This window comes from Populus nigra, chromosome 8 (assembly GCF_951802175.1).
Source record: "Populus nigra chromosome 8, ddPopNigr1.1, whole genome shotgun sequence".
Classification (NCBI taxonomy): Eukaryota; Viridiplantae; Streptophyta; class Magnoliopsida; order Malpighiales; family Salicaceae; genus Populus; species Populus nigra.
This window is the reverse complement of record NC_084859.1, coordinates 12,594,951-12,621,775: the sequence shown is the minus strand read 5'-3', so window position 1 is coordinate 12,621,775 and position 26,825 is coordinate 12,594,951. Positions and strand designations below refer to the sequence as shown.

Genomic DNA, 26,825 nt, shown 5'->3' with positions numbered 1-26,825 from the left:
TATAAAATAATCTCCAGACAACTGGATACAAATCCTTGCAGTTTTCAACTACAGGTAGTAAAACCAACCTATGACAGAAATGTTATTTCCGGCGAGTATGGTAAATAATCTACGGACAACTAGATACAATACAAATCCTTGCAGCTTTCATCTATAGATAGTAAAATCAATTTGTAGCAGAAGAATCATTTCCAGCGAGTATGAAGCTCCTGGCTCCGTATTACGGGACTCGGCCGGGAAGAGTCATTCAGACTCCAAAGAATGGACTTCCCATCCCCCTTCTCTCCAGTAGGTTGAGAACACTTCTGGGATGTGCGCGACCCTCCAACAGTCTCGCCCTTGTTCATCTGAAAGAAGTGTCTTGATTAGTTCTCGAGACACATCGAAAAATCCTAGCACTTTCAGCTTTGTCAGATGCTCAATGCCTAATGGTGCCTTCTGCAGCAATTTTCAGCGCTGAATACTAAGCTTTTTCACGACAAGTGAAAATTTCAGAGTATAAATTAAAAAGTTAATGAAACCATATAATCAAATAAGTTAATTATTATTTATATAAATAAAAAAAAGTTGTTAATAATAAATAAATGAGAAACTGAAAAAATTGAGAAATAGATATAGTTCAATATATTTAATCTTGTAAAATGATTTATTTACTTGTTTTTGTCAACTGAATTTGTTTATTAAAATCAATAAAAGATAATATAACTAAAAACACATGCGAAATTGATTAAATAAAATAAAATAAAGCTCATTTATGTAAAATAAAAAAACAATTCTTCAAAAATTAAAATAAAATAAAATATTTTGAAAAAAAATTCTATTAAAAAAAAGCTTGTAAAACCCATAATCTAAGCAATGAGATGATAATAAATCGATAGAAAATAAATTAAAGATTACCAAATTTTTTTTTAAAAAAAACAAATAATATAAAATAATAAATCATAAAAGAAAATGAGAAAATGAGAAAAAAAATCTTGAACTATATGGACTTTTCAGACTCGTTACCCATGTTATTAGATAGAAGCATGACAAATAAAAAAAAAACTACAAAGCTTATTTTCCAACAAATCAAATGCCAAAAGATAAAACTTTGAAAAAAATTAATCAAACAAAAAATTGTGATTACAAGAATGAGGGTGGAAGTAAAAAAAAAATAGAGGGTATCAAAAAAATTTCAATTAGAGGGTTAAATTGAAAAGAAAAAAACTTTAACAAAAGAAAAATGAAATCAAAAGAATGAGAGCTAAATTAAAAACAATAAAACAATATAAACTTTGATTGAAGGATAAAATTGAAAACCAACAAAATTTTAACAAAAGAACCAAGGAAAAGAATTAGAAATTCAAAAGAATAAAGACCGAATTGAAAAAAATTATAAATGAAAAATTATAATTCAAAGACTAAATTGAAAACATTAAAAAAAATTTATAAAATGACCAAGGATGAAAATAAACAATAAAAAATATAGGGACTGCAATTGAAAAATCCAAAAAAAAGAGGACAAAGAGAAAAAAAAGAAAAAAAAATAATTGTCGTCAACAAACCACCCATAATTCATTGCCACACGCTACCTCATAAGAAATAGAACACGATGGAGCTTCTAAGAACACGATGAAAAAACAAGTTTGGTCACCGTATGACATTGCATGCGCCACCCAAAAAGCGGTGATATCATCCACTCATTGACACGTCTTTATAATGCACTAATATTTTTTTCAAATAAAAACAATTTTGCAAATGAAAAATACTAAAATATCCTCTATAAACATGAGAATTACAAGGAAAAAATAGTGAAAGGATACAAAGGCCCCAGAGTTTTGTCTTTTCCAAGGGTGAAAACATATTTTTACTTGCTAAGTGAAAAATTAAAAAACTCTTGGTTAACAACTTTTTTTTATTATTATTTTGACATTTTTAAAGTTTTTGAAAAACTTAACATCAGTATAAATATTTTTTTATTGTGCAAAAAGATTGAAAAAAGACCAACATATCATCAAACAATCTTTCTAATTTGCAATGAACCTCTGAAAAAAAGTAAACTACCCTCATATCAAAGCCTCTTATTTTTTAAACCCAAAAGCGTAGTAATTTTATTGTAATAACCCACAATATTCTGTATCTATAGCTAAATCCACAATGTAATTCATCTATAGCTACAATGAAACTCTCATGCCTTGTTTATGTTAATGTGCCTAAGGCTATAACACCAATGAAAATAATGCAGATCCCACTGTTTAAACAAGCAAAATAACTTGGTTTGTGAAGAAAGTCCAAGCACGTAATCTCCCTCCAGCCATCCAAATTATAATTGCTTGGAACTACATTGATCGATGAACACAAAATATTCACTGCAAACTTCCTTAGTACACGACTACAAATATTTCACTAAATTAAATCACTGAAGAAACAAGAAATTAATAATAAATAAAGCCAGACAAAAATCAGAGTACCAATAACAAAATTATAGTATTTTGCATTAATTAAAAAAAAAATCGACATACAGCATATGCTCAACGTGGGCAATCCGATCCTCCAAGACGTATAAAAAATTTCTAGGTGAAGCAATCTTTGGGGGGAGGTCAATTTCCAAAAGGAATTTTGATGGAAATGGCTGACCCAGCAAAAAATCTATTTACTCGAACCTTACGGAAACGGTAGCTATTTTGGGCCAATTAATGCCATACAGATACAAAATCTAAGTTCATTTGAACCATGATATCCAGTTTTTTCTTATGACATTTTATCCCCTAGATAAGCAAAAACCCTTTTCTTAAATACCTGACCTAACTCAACAATTTCTGATTCTTTCACATGTCCTTTGACATCAGATTGCCTGTGTCTCTGGTCTTCTTGGGACAACCTGTTTGCAATATCGATGGTCAAAATAGCCATATCTCTTCTTGCTGTTAATAAACGCAATGCTATAGCCGAGTAGCCAGGATTGGACACAAGTCTATTAAGTAATATCAGTGCCTCCCGAATCAGCAATGTCCTACATATACAGAGGTATTGACGACAAGAGAAGCAATCAAGGAAAATGGGCCATAAAAATGCAAGCATAGACAAACTATTTAAGTGATCCACTGACCTTGCTTTGATGCTTCTTTCTGGCTCAGCAGAAGCTTCTACATCCATTTCAGACACCAACACTTGCAAAATCAACATAAGAAAGTTTGTCTCTCCAGGTAATTTGCAAGTCACCATAATTTCAAACCCAGATTTTCCAGATGAGGCTAAAAAGGCCAGCATGATGATAGCCCGCTTGCGAAGTTCAATATCCTGAAAGCCATTTACTACAAAATGAAACAGATTGCATTTTGAAGCAAGTACCATGTTTGTATGCTTTAACAGAATAAAAGAATAAAATGAAAGATAAACCAGATTGCATAATGATCAGAGTCATTTTATGTAGAGATAGATTTCCAATAATAAATGACAAAATGAAATGCAATTTCATGTCCCTTAATTAAAAAGGTGTAGACTTCCATTAAAAAATAAGGGGAAAAAAAGTGGCGTCGCACTGTTGCTGCACAGCCTAGTGGCGTCGCACTGTTGCTGCACAGCCTCTAGACATGCCATATTAATATAAAGAAAGTCATGAGATAAGATGTTACCTAGGATATATTAACACAGGTTTTCTCTTGATAACATTGTATCATAAACAAAGAACATAAGTTCAAAACCAGAACCAAAAAACAGGCAAATGCAATGGGAGAAATAAACTGCACATTAAAAATATATGAAAAAATTGTGCCACATCAAATTGAGTCGTTAAACTGAGAGCTAAATTATCACACCTACCTGTAGGCTATATCCAGAGCAAGCAATACATTCTGCCAAGCCCTCAAGGGTGCTACTGAATCCTTTGGGTGTTAAAGTAATTTTCTTGTCATTTGGGGAATCAGAAATCTCTGCCTCTTTACAACCAGAGAAAAATATGCTCAACAGCTTGGAACCTTCAATTCAACAAAGAACCGTAAGCTAGGAAGGGTTTTTCTAGGTACACCATGGAAGTAACATGTCGAGTAGTTCAAATCTTTGACTCCTAAAAGTGGGAGGTACAATAGAGTACTAAGCAAAATAAGGTGGTATTCTTAATTTATTCAGCTCAAATAAATAAACTTCATATGGTTTAGTGGGTAGACATGGATATGAGTATGTGCTAACCATAATCCACTGCTGCTTCTGATTGTTCAAACTTTTCAAGTAAATGAAAGGTCTCCAAATAAGTGTCAAAAGAATGGGGGGCAGGGTTGCAATATCCTCAAAGGTGTATTTATAAGGACATCAATGGGGGACCAGTTCTATAGAAATTAGGACCTTTATTTTCTAAATACTAGGGCTTTCTGAGTAGTTTTTGTAAAATGGTGCTATTTTTGTTGGGCATTGCTGATATAACCACCCATGTTTTATTTGATTATATTTGGTGTACGGGAATGATGGATTATTGAAATCTTGACTATTCTTTTTCACCAATTGTATTATAGGTCTCCTTGAGGACTCAAGGAACCCCTTGTCAGTCGCTATGGTTTATCTTCTCTTTTGATAACACACACGTGTTTATATATTCAGAATGCTGTAAGACAAAAGATCTTGGATTCAATTAGTTCTTGCAGTAAACCATCAGATGCTAGCAAATCTTTATGAATGGCCAGATGGTGTGATTTTCTTTCTTATCATATGTTTGTTACTTATTTCAATTCAAAGGAGCATTTGAGATTAACTAATCCAATTTAGTGCATACGAGTTTATTCTGAGCATTAGGATAGAAAAGAAATCTTTTTCTACTAATCAGGTGTTTTACAGCTTTTAGGGTATAGATTTGCTTCTTTCTTTTAACCAAACTAGAAGATGCACACAGTCACCAGCAAATCACATGAATCGATATTTGCAAGCATCAAAACTTGATCCTTCAGTTTTGTACTAGACACTACACCGCTGCTTATTCATTTGGATCAACAATCAACAGAACAGGTTTGTTTCCAAAATGTTTAATACTGACTCTAAATAGAGAGCAAGCTAGTTAACAAACTAATGGAGCTAAGATAGACATCATAACCAAATGGGGGAGAGCAGATCAACTCAGATGGTATCTAACAGATTGTAAAAGAAGTTTGACAGCCAAGTTTGAAGTCAAAGCAAAGATTCTAACCAGAAAGAAAGACAAGGAAAGCTAGTCAAATTAAACAGGAACAAGAGACAAAATTGGCTCCGACTTACAATTTAGCAACAAGAATAGAAGATGGAGAGCTTCCTTTTGGACACGTGAGCCAGCTTCCCTTTTTAACAATTGTGCTATGCTTTCAAAAATTGGTAATTGGCCAAACCTTTTTAAGCAACATTGGATTCAGAAAAAAGTATTGCTTTTTAACAGAATATGCAACCAAAGGGGTAGGAGAACTCACTTTTCCCTCGGTGTATACGCATTAGTACCCATCAGAATCACATTCATGATAGAGACTGCCTCCAGTCTCACACATTCTTCTGTATTGCTCACAGCAACCCGAAGCATCAGTTCAAACATAGAAACCCAGTTTACAGAAGTAATAAGCAATGATGTGTCAGCATTCCAGCATCGCTTCTTGCACAGATGTTTTAAATCAAAAGATCTGATCCCATGCGAACTACAGCCAACATGAGATGTCTCATGGCTGACCACACCAAACAGATCTTGGCCTCCAAGGCTGCCCCCAGAGCAAAGTCCCTCAATCTTGATATTGTCCCTGAGTATAGTGCACTGGAAAGATCAAATCAAAGTTCATAAGAACACAAACACAATTAGAAAATTTTAAGACCATCACTTTGCAAGCACCAGATATGCAGAAAACAAAGTACCAAGTCCTCCCTTTTCCAAAAGAAGATTACGTAATAACTTGAATATGCTGGTGAATATTTGATGCTTATGAATGCACACAAAACTAAGAAAAAGAAGTTTCTGGCTTGATTTCCTGTTCTCTTCCCAGCGAGCAAAACTATACTGATTCTAGACCATTTCCTATTATTTCCTCTTCGTTTTCTGCTCAATAGATCGTCAGTCATAATTCAAGATGTTCTTTAGCTCCTCTGTTCTAACATGTAAGAAAAACAATCCTTTTTATTTGGTGTATCAAACAAATTGACCTGAGTTGGGATCCTCTGCTATGTATTTAGGAAGTTCTAGTGGTCAAATTGCTTTTTAGAGGCATTTAAAGTTTTCTATATTTATTAAAAGCAACTTGAAAAATACAATATGAGCAATGGCCATATACTTCTAGAATCTAAATGGCATTTTGACAATCTAAAATTTTGAATAAGGAACAAAAAACAAATTAGGAAGTTATCATTGCATAGAATCCAGATTTTGATCGGAACAAGAAAACTAAATCAAAACATCATGACAATCAAAGGAAAGGGTTCTAATCCACATCACAAAGCATGACATTGTTCAGCATATAAAATCTCAGCAATTCATTTTAAAGGCATAAACAAACTTCAAGAAAGAAAAATGAATATATGAGCCATAGTAAACTTACCCTCCAAATTTTGTTCCCAAACTCAATAGGTACTTTAAAAAGATGAGCAGTATATGTAAAGAACTAGAAAGAATGGAAACCTGTAACAAGGAAAAAAACAAAGAAAGATAGGTGATTCCTTTGAACTAGATGAGAAGAAAACAAATGAATTTGACTATGAATGACCCAAAATGAATTTTGATCATGAAGCATGGAAAAACAGAGTCTGAGCTCACATTTGGAACATCACAAAGATCAAGTAAAGATCTAAACAAAGCTTCCAACTGTAGCACTCCATTATTGATCTGCAAAATAGAAGAAACAAACAGAAAACAAACTTATCGGATGCTCAAAATAATGGGGAAAACATCCAAGGATAATTTAAGAATGCCTTAAGCATGAAATGGTTTGGCACATAACACAAAAGAAAGTTAGCCCCCATGTGTTCTGCAGGGTTATAAAACTATCTCAATATCCTTGAAGTTCTTGTCATTACCATGCATGGCTTCCCAATCAATTACCATGCGCAGTCAATATTGCTGTCACAAGCAAACATAAAGGTCTTTTCTGACTAAGATTGCCAATCATTTTTCTTCTTTTATTAAGGTAAACCCACCTAATTTTGTAAGTTTCATGTTTCTATGACCCACATCCTTAATATCAATGATATGGTCATTGCTCAGTTACGGTCCCAAGCTGTCATAGAGAGGGGCCTTGGAAGGAAGTGATCGGAGAAAGTCAGATGATCCCTTATATTTGTATCCAAACAAGCAACTTCAGAGCATGGCAATGAAAGGTAAGGATGAAAAGGAAACCAACACCTAAAATTTAAACTATTCAAGATTATCAAAATGAAATTAAGGGAAAGGGAGACAAATCCACAAGTATAAGGGATCCCACAAGACACTAACCAGAGCTTCATAAATATGAAGTCCTGAACCTTCAAATGCTTGAGCTAGAGAAACTAGACAAGGATATCTCAAGCTAGGCTGGTTATCCATACATGTCATTCGAAACATTTCAAATTATTAATATATAGTCATCTTGACTCTTTCTTCTCTTTATAAGGTGTTATTTAGATTTTATTTCTTAGATGATATTTTTTTTAAGCATTTCCAGTCATTTTAATTCCCATTTTATTAGATACAATCGAAAAGAAAAGGCTAAAACAATGAGCCACACATTTCACACGGTTGCACTTCTAGGGTTGGTCTCACTTAAACAGGACATAATGCATGGCTCCTTACACCTCTTCCTAAAAATGAAATCCCTAAATTGTAAACTATGGGATGTGTCTCAATCATAAATGCCTAAAATCTATCTTTATCTCTAATTAAATGTACATGAAGTTTTTACATTACGATACCTTTGTCAGTACAGAATACAGATGAGAAACTTTTGCAGCTTCAGATGTCGGAAAAGAACGCAAATGATACTGCAAAGCTGCATGAGAAGAGCTTTCACCTGGCATATAGTCCATTTGTACTCTAGAGGACATATTCATGCTCATGCACCCAAAAAGAACCTGAAAATCTGTCAGGCAGGCCATGAACAACTTGGAGATCATATTTCTTCCTAATTGTTGTTCACTTGTGGAACCCCAGATGCCCAGCAATGTTTTGGAAAGTTCAAGGTGAGAAGATAAATCATTGTTCAAGTCTATTTTGGTAAAATCAATGCTTCTCTCTGTCTGAACTCCTATGGCCTTGGACGTAGAAGCTGTTAACAAACAAAAGAACAAAGCATGGAGACTTCATGTCAAAATAAATAAATAAAAAGACAAGAAAATACTATGACAATACACATTTATCCAACTCATGCATCTTACCTATATGACAAAAGAAAATGCTATGACAATAGACGTTTATCCAACTCATGCATCTTACCTTTATCAATCTGGTCCTCCAAAGGTTTTGCATTTTTAGGGTGCTGGGAAATTCCATGAACATCCTTGCTGTGAAACCCATGCTCCCTGCCACTATAACCAGCGCCATTCAAAAGAATTGTAAAATGTAAATCATAGCAATAAAAAAGTGCCCACTGCCCAATTGTGATTTTATAACTGACAAGCTAAATAGTCAACGGAAAAAATGCAAGAAATGTTAAGAAAAAAAAAGGAAAAAGGAATAACCAAAGCCATAGCTAGAGAAAGTTTTCAAATAAACTAACTGATGATGTTGACAACAAAAGAAGCAATATTGATTGTTTTTTATAGACAAGGGTATTTCTGCAATTTTCAGATTTGCTGGAAATTATGAAAAAACTGTCTAGATCTAGGTTTTATTTTATATATATCATTCTACTAGTTCTAAAAGAATTAGCTTTGTTAGGCTTTTCCTATTCTAAATAGGAATAATCATGTTGGAGGTTTAGGAATCCATGTCCTTAGTGGATTTGGACAATTAAAACTCTATAAAATATGTAGGCTTTCAATATTTTTCAATTTAATAATATGAAATAATTTCCAGTAACTTTGCTTTGATTGTGTAACTCGATCTCTTCTTAGGTATGAATCTTAAGAACCTTAGGTGTGACTCTTAGAATCTATCTACATCCTTCCTCATATTCCACCACAAATCGACACTAACACAGTTCTAACAGCCATAAAACAGCCTCTAAAAGTCAGATTCTGAACAGCCCCTACGCTGCCTGCATCAACTGACTAAGAATAAAAAAGCCACCAAGAATATTTTTTTATCTAGATAACCACTCTGAGGCTGTCAAACTGTGAACTGGATTTTGCAGTGCAAAATAAGATTGATCAAGACCTCAGCTGGTGTTTGAGTAGAGATAATATGCCACACATGCAATATCACATAAACAGCTGCTTGGATATATAACCAGGATAGTTCAAAGAAAATTTAAAAGATACCGAGAGGAAAGAAAAAGGCTCACAAATTCGTCTTTTTTCGGCTGTGAACATCCATATCTTTTTCTTCAATATTTGCATATGCAGATTTAATTTGGTCATCTTTTTTTCTTCTCTCCTTCTTAAGTTCAAAGCATTCTTTTTCCTGAAATGATTTAGCAATTCATCAAAACAGAACCCCATTAAGATGGACATAACTTTCAAATAAATAAACCAATTAAAAAACGTAACAAAGTGCCAAAATCAATGAGATGTAGCTTGAAAAATTAGATAATGAAGAAAATGAATAAATGGGTAATGCACAGATAAATACTTATAGCATAGAGAAAGAGCAGGAATTTCTTTTTACCAAATTTGTAAGGTGCTTTGATACGCGGCCCAATTCTCTCTGCAATTTGTAAAATCAATTAAAACTGAATCAGAAATTTCAATCCTTTTCCCCTTGAGAAAAACATGGCATCACATTCATCTTTCACCGAAAGTGGAATTGGGAAGGAAAAAAAACACTGAGATATCAAAATGTAAAGTAACGTTTAACAACGTCAAATATCAGTGTTTGATAAAGGAAGCAAATATGAATCCAAAGAAGGGAACGAATAAATAAGAAATTTCGAAAAAATAAAAATGAAACCTTTAAGCGATCAATTTCCAGGTCTCTTGCATTATCGTTGGAGATGGAAGTAGAAGGAGCGGAATGCGAGAATTCGTTAGAAAAACCATCAAACGTCATGCTGTTATTGTAGTTGATACCGAACTCGATTGGTCTTTGAGAGAGTTCTCGAGGAGGAGAGTAACTGATGGAATTATTTTGATAATCTTGGTGTTGTTGTTGTTGCGATGGTTGTAGTGGTGGTGGGAGGTAGGAGAGTTTGGTGGTGGTGGTGGGAGGTAGGGATATGGAGGAGGGGAGTTGAGAAGAAAGAGCGTGTTCTTCGACTTGGATCAATTGTTCTAAGAAATCAGCGCCCCATTCTTCAAACCCTTCCTCCTCCTCCTCCTCTTCTTCTTCTTTCATTTTTCCCTTGCCAGTTTTTGAATTAAGACAGAGCTGTTGGGAGTTGGGATTGTGCGCCGTTCCTCTATATGCAAAAAGCGTGCAGTGGCAGAGTAAAAAAAAAACTATTTACTTTTTGAGTACATGCACATTAGTTCCTCTGAATTTTTTAAAACAAATTAAACAATCCTTTTAATTTTAAAATAATTAATTAATCTCTTGATTGGCGGTGACCGTACATAAAGCTTTATTCTAATAATATTTTTTTTCTCATCCGTCTTTCCATATTATTTATTTCCTTTTTACTTTTTTATTTTATTTTTTAAAACAAATAAACAAAATAAATTTAAGAAAACATAAAATGTATAAAAAGAATTAAGTTACAACTATATTAAAAAAAATATCAGGATTAATTAATTATTTTTAAAATTAAAAGAATTGTTTAATTTATTTTTCAAAATTATAGATTCTATTTTATAATTTACTCTTAATTTTTCTTGGAAATGACTCCCTTCCAAAAAAAAAATCTCAAATTTCATTTAGTAAATAGGCTTAAGGTTTAGACTGTGTTTGGAAACATGGTTGAAATTATATTTTTTATTTAGTAGAAATGTCAGAAATGAATACAAATAATACATATCTGGTATTTTGGGTGTCTGCACTCCATTAAATCATGGGAGGTACTTGGGTTTGCCATCACTTATCAGAAAGAATAAGAGGGTTGTATTTTTTTTTTATTAGGGACGGAATATGAAAATGAATTCGTGGGTGAAAAAATCACATGTTATCTAATGCAGGCAAGACAATTATAATAACTTCAATTGCCGAAGCACTTTCAACTTATAATATGAGAGTCTTTCTTATCCCATCAACATTATACGAGAAGTTGCAACGAATAATAAATGGTTTTTAACAGGGGTATTCAGGAGAATGAATAAGACATGATATGGCAAAGGTGAGAAAGATCTTGCAAAAGAAAAGATGATGGGTGCATGGATTTTCGGCATCTACAGAACTTTAACTTGGCTTTACTTAACAAATTGAGATAGAAGTTAGTAGTAAAACCACACTTATTGGTGAGTCAGATCATCAAAGCTAAATACTGAGAGGATTTTTAAATGCTAGTCTAGGGCATGAACCGAGCTTTGTTTGGCGTAGCATTCTTAGTTCTCAAGAGGTTATAAAGAGAGGTTGTAGATGGCGTATTGATGAGGGTATGAAGGTGAATGCGTGTATGGATCCATGGTTGTCTAAGAGTCTTGATAAATTATTGGGAACACTTATGATTAAAGGGTTGGAATCGTTACGAGTATATGATTTGATAACCGAAGGGGTAGCTTGTTATGATGAAATTTTGGTAAAGACATTATTTTCTCCAGCAGATGCCATTGTCATCTTGAGTGTTCAATTATCATCAAGACAAATAAAGGACAATGTGATCTAGCACCATACCAAAACATATGTTTACTCATGTAAATTTACCTATCACGTTGCCATTGACATCAATAGACCTAATATAGGAGATCACATAGATGCAGATTAGCGTAAATTATTGAATTTAAAGATCCCTCTAAGGATTAAACATTTTCTTTGGTGAATGTGTCAACATTGTATTCCAACTCACAGCAGATTAATTGAAAAAAGAATGGAAGTTCTTGATATCTAGTTGTTTGTGAAGAGATAGGGGAATCTAAAGAACATGTCTTTTTTCAATACCTATTCGCAGTTACATGTTGGCAAGAGATGTATATTGTTTTTAATATGATATGCATGGTCAATTTTCAGCAGTGGTTCTTTAGTTTGTTTGCTATATTGGATGAGAAAAAGATGAAATAGATTGTTACAATTATTTGGTTCTTATGGAATCAATGTGATGAGAAGCTATGACATAACAAAATGGTGACGATATCAAGTGCAGTAAAGAGGGGAGTTGATTTTTTAAATAAGTGAAAAACAGCTCATGCACATCGAAATAGATTCTTTGTCAATCATTTTCTTATGTCATGATAGGAGAAACCAACACTATAAAAGTTAAAATGAATCATATTTTTCCTTAAAAAAACATTTTTATCTATGGATGGTAAAACCAACAATATCTTAGTATGTAGAAAAATTATCTAGCATATATCATTTTAACGGTTACTTTATTAACGGAAGGAATTCATGCAAAACTCATGTATGAACTTGTGTCTCCCATGTTTCTGCTAATAGCATAAGCATTTTATGTTAGAGCATTTTCAAGGAATACTCTATTTTGAAGAGTTAAATTGATAAAATAGCATTTTGAATGGTATGAATATAACTTCTTCTTTTTACCATGTATATTCCAATGAAAAAAAACCATTTCAAAAGTCAATTATATTGAAGTGGGAGATAAAAGTGTTTAATTTTTTTTTAATAAGTTTGATGTTTTTTTCTCACATGGCTACAGTTTTAATTAGTTTGTTTTTTTATCATCCTACTTTATTGGTTTTGACTTTTTAAAAAATTACATAGGAATAACATTTGCTGGAAGAGAAAAACTTTAGCCCTTCCTTTAAGCACATAAAATAAATATAAAATAATTAAAATAATATTTTTTTAAAATTTTTAGCTTTTCATTTAGCAGACTTTGTGCTCTTAGGCACTAGGAGAGGTGCATGTTCATTTACAATCACGGAGACAACATCAAGTATTGTAGGCGTATCATTTGGACTTTCTTGGAGACAAAGAATGACTATGATGGGTAAATAAGTTATCTTCTACGACTTGAACAATTTTCTTAAAAAAAAAAAACTTCTGATTTTATGGTAAAAATTTCCATGTTTTATAATGGGTAATTAAGGGTTAATAAATAATGATAATTAATTATGATAATTACTAAAATTATTAATTTCAACTTTAAAAACAAAAAAAAATGAAGAGAGGAATGGATTTTATTGTATCCCTCGTTATAAAATATTATTTATTGGAATGATATTATAATTTTTTTAGATTTTTTTTATAGTTTTTTTTTTAATTTTAATTTTATCTTTTAATATTATATTTATCGAGGATTTGAATTTATAATTTATTTGAATTTATTTTTTATGAGGTTATTTTAAATTCATGATTCAAACCGCAAGTTTGACAAATTAACTCGAGTTTCTTTCCTTTTCATAATTGATTTTTTTCTTCAATTTTATTATTCAACATTGAGTTAATTGAGAATTAAACTTTGTGATTTATTTTGATTTGTTTTACATGAGTTTATCCCTATTTCAAGACTTGGATTACAAGTTTGGCGGTTAACTTGGGTTGGTCCGAGTTGATTTTTTAATTATTTTTTAATTATATTTTTAATATTAGATTTATTAGTGATTAAACTTTATAATTTTTTTCAGTGTATATTTTATAAAATTATCTAATCTCATGACCCTGAACTGTTCTTTAACAAATTAAATCAAATAAAGATTTTTTTTATCTTTTTTTTAATTTTTTTATAACATTAAATTTATTAGGAATTATAATTCTTGATTTCTTTCTGTTTGATTTCCACGAAATTATCCTAAATTGTCAAATTGTATAAGTGTTCGATGTGATGAGTGGCTTGATGGGCTGCGGGACGAGAGAGAAGTATTGCCCCCAAATGCAGATGTTACTGGGACAGCTGCTGGCACTGCTGCTGCTGCTCCTCATGGAATTGAAGTAACAGTGTAGTTTAAGCCAGTTGAGCATCCAATTGAGCCTCTCAACAATGATCAACCAATTCAGTGCCCGCTTCCTGAACCTTGAATTCTTAATGTAAGCATGATTATTGTTTTGTTTCTCAATTTTGTGTTGTATTTCCAACTTTGTTAGTCTTTTTCCTCTTGTTTGAATTGCTTTAGGTGCGAAGTGTGGTGCCAAATCAGGCCCGAATTCGGATTCAATCCCGAATGCCTTTACCAACAACTGGGATTTGATCGAGTTGGATTAGGACTAAGGAATTAAGTTTGCTTTCTGAGTCGGGGAAAGGTTTTGTTACTGAGTTTTGTTAGGTCATACTGCAAGTTCCTAATGTATGTAGGCCATCCATTGTGGTTCGGTCGCAATGTTTTTGAGCACTAATATCTGAAGAAGATTAAATCATTGTAACGAAAAACACATGGCTTGTATGAGAATTAACGGCTATTAGGAAATTACATGTCAAAGGTGAATATGGCCTGGTTTCGAGCTATGGAAGTGGGCTCTGCATGCTTTTTCTTTCTTTCTTTTGGGATTCAGATTTTTGTGGATGAATTTGCGGCAGCTTTAGAAGTTCTCCACTGTTTTATTTCACAAATTTATTTTATTTTTGGCCACGCTAAGGGTTTGAGACTCTAATTTCAAGTTTCTCTATATAGGATGGAAGATTATGGAAGGAGTGAGTATCTGCAACTGTGCATAGAAGAGGTGACTTGCCTGTCGTGAAGGAAGGCGGGGCTCTTGAATCTGAATCTGTTGAATCTAGGCCACGGCCAAACCAGTCCAATCGATTGATACTGCCTTCTATCAGTGCCCTCGAGCATAATTTACTAAAGCTACTTGAAGAATGCGATACATCCGGGATCCAAAACCTGGTATCAATTTCTGATCGGAATGCAGCTCTGCATAGTTCCATACAAAATTTAGTCTTATTCTTTTCCTTTCTTTTCCTTTTTCTGTGCTTTATCTGCTTCTGCATAAGTTCACTGGAGAACATGTAATTACCCATGAACCATAACAACGTTACACCTGTTCTATGTATATGCAACGAGTCAATTTTGGACGCAGAAACATTCTCAAAATTTGATAGATGTGGTCATTTATTACAGCTTATGGAAATAGTCATTGTTTATATACTCTACTTGACAATGGAGTTTCCAGGTCCAACCAGTTGTTGGTGTCATCATTTCCACCCTTGTCAAGGTCATTATTGAAGCACGTTGTGCATGTTGGTTTGCATTACAGCTGCTGGATCAGGGAATTTACATTTGGATGCAATCCAGAATGTGCCTCCTATCTTGCGTCAAACTGTCAGCCTGTGCCTGAACGTGTTTATTTGTCGTCCTCAGCATAACATTTGTGGATCAATCCACTCGTTTCCTTGTATGTCGATGACAACCTAAGGATACATCCTGAGGGGCCAGGATTAATGAATATAGTTACGGACCAAGCGAACTATGAGTTTTCAGTATCCATAAGTAGTTGGAGTCAGGGTAGCACTTTCCATGTTACAGTGATTGCTTGTTACATGTAAACAGCCCTTGCATACAAGTGTGATCATGCCGAATGACTTGGATTCAACTGTGATTGTGCTGGTTTGTTAGGATGGCTGTATCCTTGTATCTACTGCACTCTCTTTAGTGTTTGTAGAATACCTTTGTAGGATGGATCCTAATCCAGCTGTGACCTGTGATTTATCAAAAACAGAGTAAATTCTCATAGCATGAAATACCATGTGATTTATCACCAGTTGGTGATTTTTTTGTGCACTCAGCGTGATTCAAATTTTCATGCTATTCAGCATATGATTTTTTATTAAATACTTCCCAACAAGACGTTTGTTAAGCGAATCTTCCTTATTTGATGTTTTCGTGGTCAACACATTCTGTTGGCTGTTGCCTGTTAACAACATTCAAGAGGAAAAAAGTTATGGATTGATCAAGCACTCGGTTTGATTAGTTATATGGTTCTTAGAAGAAATGGAGATGATTTCTGTGACAAATTGAAACATTGCATTAAACCGAGGTAGTAATCAAATGAACTGGTTTGAGAAATGTTCCTTGGAGAAAATGAGATGAAAATCCCATTAAAAAACAAGGTTATGATGGTGCTAGAGGATCAAAATCAATGTTTGATTTCATCTTTTAGAATGCTGTCATTCAGCTATACTGATCTGCTATCCGGAAGAGTTCGGTGAAGAACAGACAACAGGGAGGTGTTGAAGGCCTGAAGCTCTTTTTTTTCATTTAATAAAACTTGCACATGGGACTCAGCCAATCCCAGTAACTGGTATGAGCGAATTCAGAAAACTAATCACAATAGCTGATACATTACAAGTACCCCCTAAAGGCCTGCAAAATTAGATAAATAGCCCAGGATGATACCAGAGATACAGAAGCACACATAAATAAACAACAAAAGAGGAGGAAGGAGAGAAGAAGAAGAAGAAGAGATGTCAAGACGAACTAGAAGAAGAGTAAAAAGAACAGGGAAGGCTATGCAGGCAGCTTGGAAACTTCAAACGGATGCTCCACTGTTGGGTCGACAAGGTGCTTCCTAGGGCCACGAGCGCTTCCGTGATTTATTCTCCGCCACGACCGATATGAATTTGGAACACTGTTTTTCCCGGCAGCATCACCGGCAACAGAATGAATTGAGGTGAAAACAAGGAGGAACAAAAGAACAAGGGATGCGAGTATGGCCTTGAACAGCATCATTGTGTTTCTTGGCTCATCCTTTTCTGCCTTGGGAAGGAGGGTGGGGTTAATAAAGAAACTCAAAAGGGATCGTTAACTTTGCGTTGCTTGGAAGTCACATGGAAAATATTTAACCTTGATATAGATATTGATTGCTTGGGGGACTTATCATGGTTTTAGTTGGTTTTTGTTAGTGGGGCTGGTTTGTCCGCGTTGCTGCTATCATTCTGCTCGAAGACTCTTCACCAGAATAAGAAATCAAATGATTTTAGCATTCGGAAAGGTCCTCTAAGAAATCATGCTTAGGCCTCCCAGGTGCATGGGTAAGATGCAGAGCATCCACAACTCAACCCTTCTTCCATTTTTTGGTAAATGCTACTGATTCTTCAATATTGGCTAATATATATATATATATATCAAATCCATGTAACATTGTTTATTATAATAGTGTTTTGTGTTTTTTTTATTTGATTTTTTTAATAACAAGTTGTTTTGAAAATTAGAATTTGTATTTTTTTTTTAATTTTTCCTAATAAGTTATGTCCTGGTCCCATAGATTTAATTTATTATTTTTTTCCATTTCAATCTTTAACATTGGATATGTTTGAAATTAAACTTTATTATTTGTTTTAATTTATTTTCTATAAGTTTAACTTGATTTCAGGATTTAGGTGGCGAGTTTAATATATTAATCTAAGTAGATTTTAAGTTTTTTTTTACTGTCTTTTCTAGTTTTTTTTTTGTTTTTTGATTTTACCTTTCAGTATTAGGTTGATTGAGAATTGAATTTTGTAATTTTTTTCAATTTTTTTCTATTGAATTATCTTGATCTTATAGATTTATTTTTTTTCCTTTTGATTTCAACCTTAAACATTGGATCTGTTGAAAATGGAGTTTCGTCATATTTCTATTTGTTTTTTATGAAGTTATTTTAGTCTCGTAACCTTGATCATGAATTTAACAGATTAACTCGATTGGTTTTTTTTTTTAGGTTATTTTTTCAACTCCATTCTTTAACATTGAGTTGCTTGGAAATTTAGCTCAATAGTTTGTTTTTATTTGTTTTCTGTTGCATTGTTTCAATCTTATAATCTAGACTCCAGGTTTGACAAATTGATATAAGTTGACTTTATTCATATTTTTTGGGTTTTATTTTTTTTATAGAGTTATCTTGATTTCATTACCTTGATCGTGAATGTTTGGCAGATAGACATAAGTCAACTTGGTTTATATTTTTAGGTTCTTTTTTAATTGATTTTTTCCCTAATTCCACCATTCATCAACCCAATCTTTTTTTTATTTAGATTTTTTTTTCAAATTCATCTCTTAATATTATGTTGTTTAAGAATTGAATTTCATGTTTTTTTTTAATTTGCTTTTTTTGGAGTTATCTAGATCTCATATATTTAATTTTTCTTTTCTTTTCTTTTCAATTTCAAACTTCAACATTGAATTTGGTTAAATTAAAACTTTATAATTTATTTATTTGTTTTTTATGAAGTTATTTTGATCTCATGAACCAAGTTGCAAGTTAATAGGTTAGCTCAGGTCGACTTGAGTTATTTTTTTGGTCTTTTTTTAATTGATTTTTCTTTGATTTTATCCTTCAACATGATTGGAAATTGAGTTTTGTATTTTTTTTTCAATTTTATTTCTATGGGATTATTCTAATCTCATGACCTAAATCACAAGTTAGGTAGATTAACCCATGGTGATTCAGGTATTTTTTTAATCCTTTTTTTAAGTTAATTATTTTTCAATTTTTTCTTTCAACATTGAGTTGATTAGAAATTGACTTTTATAATTATTTTTTGATTTTCTTACTATAAAATAATCACAATCTAATGACCTGAGTTATAAATTTGACTTGTTAATTTGAATTGTTCCATTATGTTTTTTTCTCAATATTTGAAAAAAAATATAATCTAATATGTCATCGTGTAAATATTTTTTTAAAAAAATATTATCCAATATATATTATATTGTGAATTTAAGAATTTTTTTTTGTTAAAAAACAAGTTAATAATGCTTGAATATCTTTTTACATTAATGTTTTTTTAAAAATCTGCAGCACAGAGCCAATAACTGGTCTCACCCTAAACCATGGGGCACGTTCATGCTCTTCAATTTAATTTTTGTACTTAATTTTTTTACCTTAGAAATCACAACCCCTTGTTTTATTTGATGTGCGAAGAAAAAACTAATGTGAAACCTTTTGAAGGAGGGGGGTAAATGCGTCATTTGAATTAAAATTACTTGGATAAATGCACCAAGTATTCTCGTTCGTTTAAGCTAGCTTCCAACTTAAATACATATATTATTGCACGTAAATTAGATTATTTAGTGAAACTTTTTATTTATTGTGAATAATAATAGTGTAGATTGTGTTTTCTGTATTGGATTAGTTATATTATTGTTTATTATTATAAAGGAAGTGGACGTGTTTCATTTTGAAATGAATAACACATGGCATGGACCACAATAATTTTGTTAATGTAAAAAAATATTAAGATGTTGAGATGTTATTAACATGTTTATTAGTATGAAAAAAAAAATTAAGGAAGGATTAATTTAATATGATTTAATCAATTTAATGGATATAAAAACAATTTAAATGATCGTAAAATTTTTTTTGACTAAAAATAAATTTCATAATATTTTTTTAAAATATTAAAATAAAAACATATTGGATCGATTTAGACCAATTTAGATTAACTTATCAAATCTATGATTCAAGTTATAAGACTGGGATAACCCTATAAAACCAAATTATAAAACCAAATTTTCAATCAACTTAATCTTAAAGAATAAAATTAAAAAATTTTAATTTAAAAAATATCAAAAAAATAATTTGAGTCAACATAAGTTAACTTACTGGAAGTCATTTGACTAAAATAACCTTATATAAAACAAAAAAACCCCTTGATGAAATGTAATAATAACAAAAAATATATATAATAAGAAGATAAAAAAAACCCTTCAATCCAAATTAAAAATAATTTTAATTGAAAGACAATATAATCATTTTATTTTATTTTAAAAATAAAAAAATCACCCTCCTTATAGTTTATTATTATTTTTGTTTTGTAGAATATATTAATTATTTTATTGTAAAAAAAATAATATAAAATCATTATATCAGCCTAGGCCAAAGTTTTATCTTTATGAGTTCAAAATTATAATTTTATTTTATTTTAAAAATAAAAAATCACCCCTGCTTGATGTTTATTTTTTGTTTTTGTTTTGTAGAATATATTAATTATTTTATTATGAAAAAATAATAAAAAACCATTATACCTGCCAATGCCAAAATTTTATCTTTATGAGTTCAAAATTATAATTTTATTATCCCAATTCATATTATCAACGACAAGAGAGCAACGGTAAAATATCTATCCTTTTAGTTTCTTTGATAATAATAATAATAATAATAATAAGTAGTCCAAATCAATCTTATCTTGGCACGCGACTTCGGCCTACCTGTAGGAGACAGTAGGAGGAGGAGGATAGCCCTACCACTGTTTACTGATTTTGTTTTGTTGGATTGGGCTGAATTATGAAAGCCCACAAATCCAATCCTCTACTGCGTAACCCGACCCAGACATTATACTACACTCCACTATTTTCTGTTTTGCCCCTTTTCCTTTTCCTTTTCCTTTTGTTTTCTTTGAGCTCAAGCCAAACAAACTAAACCCACAACGAACAAAGAAATTAGAGAGACGCATCACAAACAAATATTATTAACCCTCCAAAGCTCAAAACACAGAAAAAAAATCTCTCAATCGGCGCCATGGCTGCTCTACAGTACCTGGAGACACAGCGCAACGCGCATCCGGAACTGGACGAGTGGTACAAATCACTTGCAGATCTGTACCAGAAGAAGCTTTGGCACCAACTCACTCTCAAACTTGAACAGTTTGTCGCTCTCGCCGTCTTTCAGGTCTATTTCTCTACGCTTTCTTTCTTTCTGCTCCACTCTTGTTTGATTCTCTTTTCTGCATGTGTCATTGTTTGCTTGTGGATGTTAGTATTTTTTTCTCTTTGTGGATCTGTTGGGATATTGTCTTTGGAAATTGTGTCTTAGGTTTCGAGAATTTTGGGGATTTAGGGTTTTGTGGTATGATTAGGGTTTTTAGAGGTGCAGTAAGTCGTTGGATTTTGTAATGAGGAGATTTGTGGTCTTGACTTTGTAATTAGGGTTTCTACGTGTGTCTGTGTGTGCGCTTGAGTTTTGATATTATTATGCTTTTTAATAAACTGGGAAAATGAAGCGAGATTTGAATCTGAGTGTTTTTCTTTTTTGGTTTTCTTGTTCAATTCTTGCATAATTTAACTAGTTGAAGTTAGTTGCGTTGGTGGACTGTTGTTTATGGCTTTTGCATTTTCTTTTTGGTTTTCATTTTTACATGCTGCGGACCGAAATTTGGTAACTGTTTATTGTGGTTTAAGATGTATATGATAATCAAGAACTGTGGCTTGGTATTACATGCAGACAATCTGATTTATTTCACGAAGTTGACATGCACATTGCAACATGTTAGCAGGAAGATCTGCTACCAAATAGTATTGTCTTTGTAGGTTTGGAATCAATATGTCAAAAGCATACAATGATTCTGGTTTTTAATCTGTTGTATTTGCTAATTTTTGTTAGCTTCTAGTAGAGTTTGAAGTGCTTATGGCTGCTCTTCAATGAGGACTTTTGGTACAATTAGCAACCTGTCAAATACCTTGAAAGCTTATGTACTTAGTTACACAGGCACGCACACACTCGCACACTTACACTTATTTTACTCTCTGATTCTCATCCCTTTACCCCTTCCCAATATACAAGAGTACTGCTGTTTCCTGTATTTATTCACTTGCTCACTTGTATTAAAGTAACTTTCCTTAGGTTTGTTAGCCTATATGACTCAGATACTTATTTTTTATTTTTTGTTTGTTAAATTCCAGGCTGGTGATGCTCTAATACAGTTTTATCATAATTTTATCACCGACTTTGAGACAAAGATCAACCTTCTCAAGCTTGCACACTTTGCCGTTATAGTTTCTCGGCGTTATGCAGAGAAAGAAGCTGCCATTAGCTATCTTGAGGGGGTGATTGAAAAGCTTCGAGCAACTAGAGAACAGCGTATAGAAGAACCAGTCCTTTACATTAAGATGCAAATAGCCATATTCAAGCTTGAGCAGGGGGATCAGAAAGAGTGCAAGAAGCTTTTAGAAGATGGAAAGAGTACCCTTGACAGTATGACTGATATAGATCCGTCCGTGTATGCCAGTTATTATTGGGTTTCGTCTCAGAACTATAAACATCGTCAGGAATTTGCTGAGTTCTATAAAAGCGCTCTTCTTTATCTGGCATATACAGCAGTGGAGTCCCTCTCAGACTCATTTAAGCTGGTATGATTATAGATGTCCAAATATCTGATACAAAAGACTGATGGTGGTGTGGCTTTCTGCCATTATATTTGAGCTCTATATTTTCTCGGTTTCTTTTGGCATGCTAGCTTTGGTAATATGCATGGAACTTCTAATGCCAGATATCTAGATCTTGGTTCTCTGTAGCAATTGTTTATTTTGATTATTCCATGCCCATGGAAACTTTAAAATATTTTCTCGCCAATTTAAGTCGGGGATCAATCTCTCATTTCTTTCAGACCAGTATTATTTTGGCATTCTTCATGGGGAAGTATGATGATCTGAAGAAAGTTCAAGCAGTGAAGTTTGGTTGTGCTTTTGTGGGTCCAGGTGCTCAACTGAGCAGTTTGTGTTTTTATTTTGTTTTTCCTATCTCCTGCTAACTTGGATATGTTATAAGTAATGACAATTTAATTATTTTGAATTGCTATAAGTTCAAAACAGAGAAAATGAACTTGCCATCTAGTATAAATGAATTAAATTATTTTTGACAATGTCTTAGGCATTGTGACGATTGTCAATGACTCCTGGGTTAACGTGAATTCTTAATAGTGGTTTGTAGTTTTTTACACTACAAGCTTTAAGATGGATGGTAATTATTCTCCTAAAGCATCAAATTTTGAAGTTTTAGTATATAATAAAGATGTCTAAACATCAATTAATCTCTAGGAGTCTTGATTTCTGAATCTCTAGTTTTAATTGATTTGCTTAAAGTTATTATTTCTCTGTTTGGAATGAGAATTTATTTTAGCGATGATGTTTTTGCTGGAATTGGAATTTATGAGCATTAGGTCTGATGAAATATAGGTTGTATGGATTGTTTCTTACCGTTACTGGCACTGGCAACAGATTTTTATGAAGGAAAGAGTTAAAACAAACAGAATAAATTCATTGGTTAAATGGTTTATATGCTTCTACTTTGCATATGTCTTGTGTGCTTTGCATTATCAATTATGATATGGTGTTCATGTTCACAATTTGATTCAATTTCTTATCTTTTCTTTTTAGGATTTGGCATTTGATCTTTCTCTTTCTGCGCTTTTGGGGGATAACATCTACAACTTTGGAGAGTTGCTGGCTCATCCTATAGTAGGAATATCTTCATCTCTGTTCCTTTTCTCTTTATAAATCTGTAGATCTTTCTAACTACATTGTGGGTTTGGGATGATGAACATTTAATTTACTTCACAGATAAAGAGCCTACTGGGCACTCAGGTTGAGTGGCTCTACTACATTCTCCAGGCATTTAACTCTGGTGACTTAGTTCGCTATCAAGAATTGTGCCGTGTGCACAACACTGCCCTGAGGGCCCAGCCAGCATTAGTTCAGAATGAGCAGAAGCTATTAGAAAAGATTAACATTCTCTGCCTAATGGAAATTATCTTTAGGTATGTGTATTAGTAATATCATTTTACTTGTGGTTTGATGGCCAAAGTATAGCAGATCATGTGCCACTTGTATAAGATTATTGCTGGCTGAACTTAAATTTGCTTCCTTGCAGCCGTCCTTCTGAAAATAGAACTATTCCATTAAATGTTATTGCTGAGCGCACAAAGCTTTCCATTGAGGATGTGGAGCATCTTCTCATAAAGAGTCTCTCTGTAAGTCCAACTTTCTCTCCCAATATTGATGTTGGGAACTTGGATGAGGTGCATAAATTTTGTTCACTTAATAAGATCCATCAGCATTCTTTTCAGTGGCAAACTATGTAGTTTCCATAAAGAAACCTTTTCAGATGATATATATATCTGGAAGCCCAAAAGGCGAATTGCTCATCCCATTTTCATATATGTTCATTGGGTACATGCCTGACTGCTAACATTGCTACAAACATGCTAGGCAAACTTAAAACTCTTCTAACCTTTTTGGAGGCTTGAACAAAGCAAGCACTCACCTAATTGAGGTGAAGCACATGGTTCCAAAACATCATCCTCTCCCCCTAGTTCAAAAGAACTACCAAAGGGGAAAAAACTGAATCAACAAGCACCAAAGAAAGCAAAGGATTTGAATTGATTGGTAGTTTTTGGTCTGAGGAATTCTTGATGCATAGAAACGTAGAACATGGACTATGTTTTGTTTCACATCCTGTCAGGAAATAAGTTGCATATAAACATAAAAGGGGAAAAAAAAAGAATTGGGAAGATGGAAATAGTGAAGAAGAGGGCAATTAGTGCATGTTTTATAGGTGCTTTGTGCTCCACGAAGAGTCCTACTGCATGCACCTCACTTGTTGGCAAAAAGAGCTTTTCTGCATTATTTGTGTATAACTAGCTGCAATTTGGCTAAAATGAGTACAACTTGTTTTGTTTTCAAGCTTTTCACTTTGAACCCAAAAGACTTGGGTTCAAAGTGAAAAGCTTGAAAACACTTGAGTTGTGTAATGTGTGCCCAAAAGAAGCCAAAAGATCTAGTGTGCATGGAACTGCTTCGCTAAATTGTTGTCCTGAATTTGTATCGATTTTCAATTGCTATTGATGCTTTGTGCTGCTTTGCAAAATAATCAAATTTCCAACCAATGGCAAAAACATTTGAAGGCATAAAATTGCTTCAGCATTCTCTTTATCATGACATTGACAAAATCTAGAACTGCATTAACTCAAATTTGAAAATTTCATTTGCTTCTCTGTGCACCTTTTATTGTTTGAAGTTTTTACACAGTGCAAAGCTAATGCTATGATTTTGGCAACAGGTCCACCTTATTGAGGGTATAATTGATCAAGTTGAAGGAACAGTGCACGTTTCCTGGGTACAGCCAAGAGTTCTGGGGATTCCACAGATCAAATCCTTGCGAGATCGACTGGACAATTGGTTGGATAAAGTACACGCTGCTTTGTTATCAGTGGAGGCAGAAACACCTGATCTAGTTGCATCATAATTCCCCCCCCCCCCCCCCCCCCCCTCATTTCTTCCTCTTGATTTCCTTTCAGCCTACTGTAACACTTTCTTAATACAAAAGGCGGATATTGATGGGTAGCAAAATGGAGAGACAAGCTGTAAGTCGCATGGGCAGTTGAGTCAAATTTGCATGCTTCCTTTCACATTGCAGAATCCTTTTTCCTGAATCATCAATTTTTTCTTAAAGGAGCTGCATGTGTACTTTTTTCACTTGGGATTTGTTGGCTATATAATGTGGTCTGCCTGGAGGTAAGGTGAATTTGAATGCAAAGAAAGCTTTTCTACATTTAGCATGGTTATTACTTGTCAGACCATGTATTGGTATTTCTCGCCTAAGGCGTTCAAGATGTGATCCACTTGTTTGTGGGAGCAGCAACTGCATTTAATTTCTGGTAGACATTCAGTTGTTGGTTCTTTAAATGCATAAGCACTGCTGCTAAGTTGTTTCATGTTGTGTGCTGTTTCTGTGCATGTACGTCGTTATTACCTTATATGGCAATAAATCTAACCCCAATCAATCCCATATTTAGAGGGATTTGTGGATGTCATCTGGTTCTTTGGATGCCTATAAATAGATTTCTCTAGTCTCAACCGAAACTGTGATCCCTGGAAAGTCTTGGATTGATGGGGGTAATCTAGGTTTCCAGAAGGTATTCCTTAAGTTTTCGTTGCGGAAGCAAATGCGATGCCTGTTTTGTACAGGGCTTACCGAATCTCTCTAAGTTTTACTTGGGTCTGGGACTGAATAGTGGAGAGAGATGCATCTCATAACACACAAAGACTTTCAAGGTTTTCCATCAACTGCCAACCAATATTTATCTCAAAAAGAATAACATAAGTTTGCTGACATCGCAAGGTCTTCGTTTATAATGAACAAAGCCAAGTTTTGTGAAGCCAAGGCTCAGCAAGCAGTTGCTGACTGAGCTACAGACTGCCGTGGAAGATGGAGCAGTGGAGGTTGGGCACCCAATGCCCCTGCAGTGCGTTCAAAGGCGCTGGATTGCAGTAAAAGCCCGAGTTCTCCATTTTGAGGAAAGATGGGCCGACAGGACAGCAGTAGGCTAGGCCATATACTTGTATTTATACTCTAAGCCAATACAATACAAGCGTTGCCAAACCTGCTATCTATTCTTTTATCTCTGATTATTCTTTAGTTTAATATATATATAGTAGAAGAGCCTATCCATTAATTGTAAAAACATATATATATATATATATATATATATCTATTCTTATGCTCTTAACTCGCAATCGTCGACCATCAATCTCAACACAGCCGACCTCATTTCTACATCATATAATTCTCGCCATTATATTTCTTAAAACTTATTCACGAAAATTACTTATTTTGGGAGGCTGAAGTTGAGTTGTTTCTGGTTGGACAAGGTCTATACGGGTTTGTTGATGGCAACGATATCTGTCCACTTGAATTTCTTCAACACCACATCAACACCAAGTCTCTAATTCTTGGTTGCACTGCTTTGAAAGCTGTTTGGGACACATTATCTTTTATTTTGGCCTCACCTTCCATTACTCGTATAACGTCCTTGCATTCAGCTTTACTGGGACTGGAGCAATCTCTGGATGAGACTGTCACAGCATATCCGTAGCGAGGAAAACCATACCATGATGGACATAAGGAACTTGACTTGACTGATTTTAATTTTTTTTATAAATGTATCTCGATTCATTTTACTAGCCCTGAAGTTAATGATTATATAAGCTTTCAATAATTCTAAGGGAACTCGAACTCATGATTATTAAAGAGTAAATCCAAGAGC

General features: G+C 33.4%; 2 protein-coding genes and 1 long non-coding RNA gene across 5 annotated transcripts; 2 read left to right on the top strand and 1 right to left on the bottom strand.

Moving 5' to 3' along the window:
* Positions 1-2,453: 2,453 nt before the first annotated feature.
* On the bottom strand, positions 2,454-10,482 carry LOC133700913 (protein SENSITIVE TO UV 2-like). Of its 3 annotated transcripts, none has more exons than XM_062124642.1 (12): positions 9,992-10,478; positions 9,710-9,748; positions 9,387-9,505; positions 8,378-8,463; positions 7,858-8,210; positions 6,728-6,796; positions 6,513-6,592; positions 5,406-5,723; positions 5,221-5,327; positions 3,802-3,956; positions 3,089-3,279; positions 2,454-2,992 (listed from the first exon to the last, which is right to left on the bottom strand). In XM_062124642.1, the coding sequence occupies exons 1-12, from the start codon at positions 10,373-10,375 to the stop codon at positions 2,731-2,733; spliced, it is 2,163 nt and encodes a 720-aa protein (XP_061980626.1). In that variant the 5' UTR covers positions 10,376-10,478; the 3' UTR covers positions 2,454-2,730. The 3 variants fall into 3 exon arrangements, with proteins under 3 accessions (XP_061980626.1, XP_061980625.1, XP_061980627.1); XM_062124641.1 differs by having other exon boundaries at positions 8,378-8,469; positions 9,992-10,477; XM_062124643.1 differs by lacking the exon at positions 2,454-2,992 and having other exon boundaries at positions 3,166-3,293; positions 8,378-8,469; positions 9,992-10,482.
* Positions 10,483-13,783: 3,301 nt separating this feature from the next.
* LOC133701164 (uncharacterized) lies at positions 13,784-15,787 on the top strand. The gene is made up of 2 exons (XR_009843519.1): positions 13,784-14,116; positions 14,698-15,787. It is a non-coding gene; the product is annotated as an uncharacterized LOC133701164 (long non-coding RNA).
* A 4,599-nt stretch (positions 15,788-20,386) lies between these two features.
* Positions 20,387-25,493, top strand: LOC133702069 (26S proteasome non-ATPase regulatory subunit 13 homolog A-like). Its single transcript, XM_062126255.1, has 6 exons — positions 20,387-20,674; positions 21,685-22,131; positions 23,158-23,238; positions 23,341-23,537; positions 23,651-23,750; positions 24,839-25,493. Exons 1-6 carry the CDS (start codon positions 20,525-20,527, stop codon positions 25,022-25,024), a joined length of 1,161 nt encoding a protein of 386 aa, XP_061982239.1. The 5' UTR covers positions 20,387-20,524; the 3' UTR covers positions 25,025-25,493.
* Positions 25,494-26,825: the final 1,332 nt, after the last annotated feature.